Source organism: Heptranchias perlo, chromosome 13 (assembly GCF_035084215.1).
Source record: "Heptranchias perlo isolate sHepPer1 chromosome 13, sHepPer1.hap1, whole genome shotgun sequence".
NCBI classification, from domain to species: Eukaryota; Metazoa; Chordata; class Chondrichthyes; order Hexanchiformes; family Hexanchidae; genus Heptranchias; species Heptranchias perlo.
In genome coordinates this window covers 53,096,989-53,103,969 of record NC_090337.1, presented here as the reverse complement: position 1 = coordinate 53,103,969, position 6,981 = coordinate 53,096,989, and the positions used below count along the sequence as shown (strand labels likewise).

Sequence of the window (6,981 nt, the reverse complement as noted above, 5' to 3'; positions counted from 1 at the left end):
GAGGTTTAAATTTTTTATTGCGCCAGAAATATTTCATCGTCATTCAAAGATACAAAACCAAATAAACTTCTTAGATTAACTGTAGCCCTTTTTGACAATACACAGTAATACATAGTTACGACTAACTTTATAAGAACACAAGAAAGCATCAAATGAAAAGAGGCCATTCAACCCATTAAGACTGCTTCTTCCATAGACTGCTTACAATGGTGTAGATTATTATCTTTACTGCCTGGGCATTACATATCGCCTGGGTGTTACATATCACCTGGGCAAAACGCATAAAGGAAAATCTGGCAGGAAGGATCCCACGCCATTTACTCAATGAAAAGAAAATGAGGTGGGTTCTGTTGGCAGTATGCAATCCTCCTTGCCAGATTATCTCTTTAAGCTCTACGCAGATAATACTTCATCCCCCAGGTGGTACAGACAAAAACTACCCTAATCCATCCTGCCAAGGGAAAGCTTCCTAAAAATTCTTTTGACCCCCAAAATTAGTTGAGTAAAATCCCATAATATTTAACTTTAATTTCATCTCCATGATTCAGCCCTTGCCATTGCTTTACATTGAAAGCGTTTTCATGGTTCCAGCAACAGAAAAATCATACGACCCAGGTATATTTGACCAATTCTGGCTATACTTATCCCTACAAACAAAGGCTTGTTAAGTTGTTCTTCCACCCTCAGGTTTTGCACCACTTATATCTATTTGTCAACACCTGTCAATACTTTAAAGTCCTGGGTCATGCCCTCTCACACTTATTTTCTCCAATGAATACAAATTAAATTTTATGAATATCTCCTCATCGAATCCTAAATCAGCCATATTAGACGTCTCTAAATTCGCTGTAATGCATCAATACGTTCTTTGAAGGTGAGATGTCTAAAATTGATCCCACATGTAATCTCATCATTTTCGGGAAACATGCTATCATTGAGTTCAGTATATATACAGTTTGAACATGTTGTATTCCGCAGCTAATACTACAGAGTGACATTAATCAATTCTAAGTGCTTAAAAAAAAGCTAAGTGCAGTTAAAAAAAAGCTGTACAACAACCTAGTGAGATGATAATAAAGACATCAGTTTATTTTTGCAGGTGTAGGTTGGAAAACTTTGTTTTTCTTCGACATTTTCTCCAGCTTCTTGCTGCAAATCAAAGAAATTTTCCAGCTTAATTATAGATTCTTCAAAATATTTTTGCACCATTTTTTCCCCCACTTTGACTGTATGGATCAGACGATAAGCTTCTCTCTCATTGGTGTATTTGGTGACCTCTTTGTACTGAGCAGCAAATGACTAATTAAAAGCTAATTTGTAGACATTATATTTAACATAGTTTTACACCCAAACTATGTATCAATCTAAATAGTACTGACATTTGAAATTCCAGGATAATGAAAGATTCCTACTAATCTGCTATTCTGCTAGTTCGGAGGATGGAATCAAAGTTACCTTAAATAGCGAAGTGCACGTTTCACCCACTCACCACGTGGATTTGCACAAACCCACCGACCTTTCACAGTGTACAGTCTGTCAAAATAAGTGACAGAAAAGATTAACTTCTGACATTTAAAGCCATTCAGAAATTATTTGCCTTCTGTATCTGAGTTGCTGATAAAGAATCTAATTCCACTCACACAATTGCATCTACGTGGCAAACCTCATTGGACTTCTGCTCCACGTAACCAGCAATGCGTCTAAATGGCAGAGATCCCAATGAATATTTGAGGCAACAGTCTTGCATAGATATGCTCACTGAAAAAGGAATTGATGAAAGTGTTACAAGCCTGTGTATAAAAAGTAGCATGCTACTACTGAGAATTTACATAGTGAATTGCAGATGACACATGGCCATGACCCATCCTTCTCTGAAATCTCTATCAGCCTTACATGGCAGCATGCTCCTTACTCTTCTGACTCTTGTCTTCTTTGGATTCTTTTCCCCTGTTCCAGCTCTGGTACCAGAAGCATCAGCCCTACACTCTGTAACTCTCTCTCCTTACTTTCAGATGCCTCCTCCAAAGCTACCTCTTTGACCACAACTATGGTCACCTCCCCTAATTCTTCTCCTACTAATACTTTGTGTCCATTTTTCACCGCTGTGAAAAGTCTTGTATTATTTATATTTACAATGTTAAAAAACACTATATGAATATAAGCTGCTGTAGACATGGCGGACAATTTTTAACCCTACCCACCCGGCAGTTAAAATCGCCCGGGTTACTTAGCTGCCCTGGAGCTGACTGGTTGTAATTTTTATCTGCTCAACAGAGCAAGTGGCAAGGACACCCGCCCAAAGCTGGCGGGGTCCTATTTAGCATATGAATGTCGAATCTCGATGACGTCCCCAAATTCAATTTTAACGGGGTTGCCTGAGCAGGAGAGTGGCAGTGAGTTTCACACCAGGCCAACGTAACGTGGAAGCATGTCAGGGCCAGAAAGTGGCCCAAAAAGGTAAGTTTTTTTAAACGTTTTTTCTTACTTTCATTGTGGGGCCAACAGGAGCAGGAGTGTTCCTCTGGGCTCCACAAGGAAAGCTTAAGCCTCCACTGCCGCAGACTCTTTCCCCCCACCACCACCATCACCCCTCCCCCCCCCCCACCCCGGCCCCTGATTGAGACCCTCGCAAGACAGCCCTGGCACCTGATCCCGCTACTTACCTGGTCTCGGCGGGCAGCCTCTAGGCTTGTGATTTTCCACTGACTTCCCACCTAGGCCGGCCAATGGGATATAAATGAGATCCTGGAGCTAAAATTCCCCATTTTTGGAGCAGTGAGTGACTTTCTAACTCACTTTATTGCTCACACGCCAAGAACTGTCTCAGAGTTAAAATCAAGGCCATACGTTTATCTGCACATATACAAGAGACATATGTATCTATATATAAACAAACACCTGTTGGAATGTATTATTGAAAGTCTGAAACAAGTGAGATGGGGTCACTGCCACAATAACTCTATAGGTGAATGATCACGTGGTATAATATTGAGCTACACTGAGCAAGAAGGTCTTAGTTTGTTCGGTGGTCTGTGCTGAATTAGTTGATCCCAGTCGGTGCAGTGGTGGGGGTGGTAGACTTATCATCAATGTCCCTCGGTCTAAGGAGAAGAAAATAATCAGCTGGGGCTTCTAATTGACGTCCAGAGATCCACACTAGAAATCAACTGTGGTAGGCCAAAGGTCAATTGACCAAGACAGAGAGAATAGAAGAATCGGACGAGGAGGATTGCGCACCCTTAGCCAGCCCGAATATCCATACATTAATTTAAAAGGGACAGAAAATCGGGTGGGCTCTGCCAGGAGCATTTGCCACTCTCCATCCAATCGTCCTCTTTGTGCTCTGCCCAAACGATTATTTAATGCCCATGTGCAAAAGTGCAAAAATTTGCAGCATTATCTTCAGAATAGGAAAGTAGAAGGCAGCAAAACTGAAGGAAGAAAATGTGAGACAAACTCATAATTTGCCATTGTTTTATTAAAGAATTTCAAGAAGATCCCATTACCCAGTGCAGTAATATTCCAAGTAATCTATGGGTGATTGCACTTTAAGTTTAAAACATGTTCTGGATTCAAACTGTTAAATGATAATTATAGCTTTCAATCTTAATGATGAGAATTACTATGTAACTAGATGATGAAATGATCATCTACATAGAATGAAAAGAGAAGTATTATGGGACTTACTTGCATATGATCCAGAAATGCAGAGCATGCTCAGGATCACCAGTGATACCAAATTAGCCCAAACTGGTTTCTTGTGACCCATTATTTCCTTGCACTTTTTTCCCCTGAATGATCTGCTCGAGATAATGAAGGTGAAGTCTGGTGGTAGCTTCTGATGTTGTTTCTTTTACACTGGTGCTTTTATAGATGTTTGCTCACTGCTGCATTTACCACAACATAGTCAACACGCCTGTGACGATGTGTTGCTTTTTTAATAGCAAAATAATTCAGCTGATTTCCTGTTCAATTTTCCTCTCTTCGTGTCTTATATTTCAATAATGCAGTGTATTTGCAGCTAAGAGAAAATTACAAAATGATTATTCCCCACCTAATCAAACTTCCTTTGAGTTCCATGCTGTTTATAGTGTCTGGAAACTTTCGGCATTGTACCAGCTCAAAGTAGCATAAGCTAGCATAAGTAGCATAAATAGCATAAGCTCAAAGTAGCATAGCAAAGGCTATGGGCCCCGACACGATCCCGGCTGTAGTGGTGAAGTCTTGTGCTCCAGAACTAGCCGCGCCTCTAGCCAAACTGTTCCAGTAGAGCTACAACACTGGCATCTACCCGACAATGTGGAAAATTGCCCAAGTATGTCCTGTCCACAAAAAGCAGGGCAAATCCAATCAGGCCAATTACCGCCCCATCAGCCTACTCTCAAGCATCAGCGAAATGATGGAAAGTGTCGTCGACAGTGCTATCAAGCAGCACTTACTCACCAATTACCTGCTCACCGATGCTCAGTTTGGGTTCCACCAGGACCACTCGGCTCCAGACCTCATTACAGCCTTGGTCCAAACATGGACAAAAGAGCTGAATTCCAGAGATGAGGTGAGAGTGACTGCCCTTGACATCAAGGCAGCATTTGACTGAGTGTGGCACCAAGGAGCCCCAGCAAAATTGAAGTCAATGGGAATCAGGGGGAAAACTCTCCAGTGGCTGGAGTCATACCTCGCACAAAGGAAGATGGCAGTGGTTGTTGGAGGCCAATCATCTCAGCCCCAGGACATTGCTGCAGGAGTTCCTCAGGGCAGTGTGTTAGGCCCACCCTTCTTCAGCTGCTTCATCAATTACCTTCCCTCCATCATAAGATCAGAAATGGGGATGTTCGCTGATGATTGCACAGTGTTCAGTTCCATTCGCAACCCCTCAGATAATGAAGCAGTCCGAGCCCGCATGCAGCAAGACCTGGACAACATCCAGGCTTGGGCTGATAAGTGGCAAGTAACATTCACGCTAGACAAGTGCCAGGCAATGACCATCTCCAACAAGAGAGAGTATAACTACCTCCCCTTGACATTCAACGGCATTACCATCACCGAATCCCCCACCATCAACATCCTGGGGGTCACCATTGACCAGAAACTTAACTGGACCAGCCACATAAATACTGTGGCTACAAGAGCAGGTCAGCGGCTGGGTATTCTGCAGCGAGTGACTCACCTCCTGCCTCCCCAAAGCCTTTCCAACATCTACAAGGCACAAGTCAGGAATGTGATGGCATACTCTCCACTTGCCTGGATGAGTGCAGCTCTAACAACACTCAAGAAGCTCGACACCATCCAGGACAAAGCAGCCCGCTTGATTGGCACCCCATCCACCACCCTAAACATTCACTCCCTTCACCACCGGCGCACTGTGACTACAGTGTGTACCATCCACAGGATGCACTGCAGCAACTCGCCAAGGCTTCTTCGACAGCACCTCCCAAACCTGCGACCTCTACCACCTATTTATACTATTTAGACTGCAGTTTAATGCTAGAAAAATATCTTGGTAAACTGGTGCTAATTTTTAAAACAATAAAAAAGATGTAGTCTGAATTTAAAACTAGTAGTTCATCACAGCAAATCTAGGTCAATCCTCACCCAGCACTGCCGACAGTCATATCTCATTTGCTCGTGGGAAATTAAGAAATTGTGACAATTTTAATTTCTTGTGTGAATCGCATAAATTTTTTAAAAATCCAAGGAGGACAGGATTAAAGGGTGAATTACTATTGTTGCCACCTAACATCAAGTGCATGTACTTTCTTGTACGGTGCATTGGATAACGTTCAGGAGTAGCTACACAGAATTGTTCTTTTCCCTTCATAGTTCTGAGACATGGAGCGTGATTTTAGCATGGCGGTGGGAAGTCAGTGGGTGGGTGGGTTTGCGCGAGGGGAACCTAAAAGCAAAGTGAACGCTTTTAAATCTGCAATCCCACCTCAGTTGCAGGCAATTATCTTTGCTTCTGGGTTTCAAGGCAGGCCAACTGCGCACCTGAATGACACAATTTAAATCCCACTATTTAAAGTCAAGTCCAAGAATGGATTTTGAAAGAGAAAGGAAAAATGGAGTCCAGGGGAGCAAAGGCAGTGCCTAGATTTATTGATGTCTCCTTGGATTTACTACTAGCTGCAGTGAGAAGCAGGAGGGAGGTAATTTATCCCAATGATGCGAGGAAGAAACCCGGTTCCGTCACCAAGAAGGTGTGGCTGGAGGTGGCAGAAGACGTGAGCAGCAGGAGCATCAGCAGGTCTTGGGTTCAGTGCAGGAAGTCGTTTAATGACCTAACCAGGTCAGGAAAAATTAGTATATTTGCTGATTCACCCACATCCTGTGAAATGCACCCCCCACCTCTCACTCTATATTGGCAAGCCTACTCTATCATATCGCTCTTCACACCCACTTAAGTTTCAGCATCAACTAACCTTCACTTTCTAAGCACTTCCTCACCTCTCCATTTGTGCACCCACCACTGCCACTCACCCCAATCCCGATACAATATGATGCATCTGTCTGATAGTCACCCTCTGATGCATCTGTTTCATTGTCAGCCTCACCCAAAGCAATGCATCCATCTGGTGAAGACGTCTCCTTCAGTCACTCACAGGTCTGTTCTTTCTCCCCTTGTAGGAGAAGAGAGCGCAAAATACAAGGGAGAGGAGGAGGACAGGAGGTGGTCCAGTTGATAGATGCAGAGGAGGCCATGAACATCAGTCGGACAGCCTAGCCGTCAGGGATGGAGGGATTGGCAACCCGCAGATGGCTGATGAAAGAACATTAATATCCTTCACACACCTGATGAATTGATTTTATCAATGTTTGAACTGTTCCACATCTCAGAATGGTCATTGGAAAAATTGTCACGTTTCTGATGAATAATTAATATTGTTTTCTGTGGTCTTCTAGGGCCTTCACGGATTCAAGAACAATCAGCCGAAATGGAAGAAGGCGATTCCTCAGAGGAGCTCATTCCTTCTGAGGATGCAC

General features: G+C 43.1%; 1 protein-coding gene across 1 annotated transcript; it reads right to left on the bottom strand.

The window, feature by feature from the left end:
- Nucleotides 1-3,853, bottom strand: LOC137331144 (C-C motif chemokine 20-like). Its single transcript, XM_067994749.1, has 4 exons — nucleotides 3,688-3,853; nucleotides 1,641-1,758; nucleotides 1,456-1,533; nucleotides 1-1,149 (listed from the first exon to the last, which is right to left on the bottom strand). The coding sequence occupies exons 1-4, from the start codon at nucleotides 3,767-3,769 to the stop codon at nucleotides 1,083-1,085; spliced, it is 345 nt and encodes a 114-aa protein (XP_067850850.1). The 5' UTR covers nucleotides 3,770-3,853; the 3' UTR covers nucleotides 1-1,082.
- Between the last annotated feature and the right edge of the window lie 3,128 nt (nucleotides 3,854-6,981).

Excerpts from the sequence above, each read along its gene's own strand:
- LOC137331144 (XM_067994749.1), bottom strand. The coding sequence starts at position 3,769 with ATGGGTCACAAGAAACCAGTTTGGGCTAATTTGGTATCACTGGTGATC. Across the intron at positions 1,759-3,687 it reads CATTTCTGGATCATATGCAA|TGAGCATATCTATGCAAGAC; the intron begins GTAAGTCCCATA and ends TTCCTTTTTCAG. Across the intron at positions 1,534-1,640 it reads TGCCACGTAGATGCAATTGT|ACTGTACACTGTGAAAGGTC; the intron begins GTGAGTGGAATT and ends TTATTTTGACAG.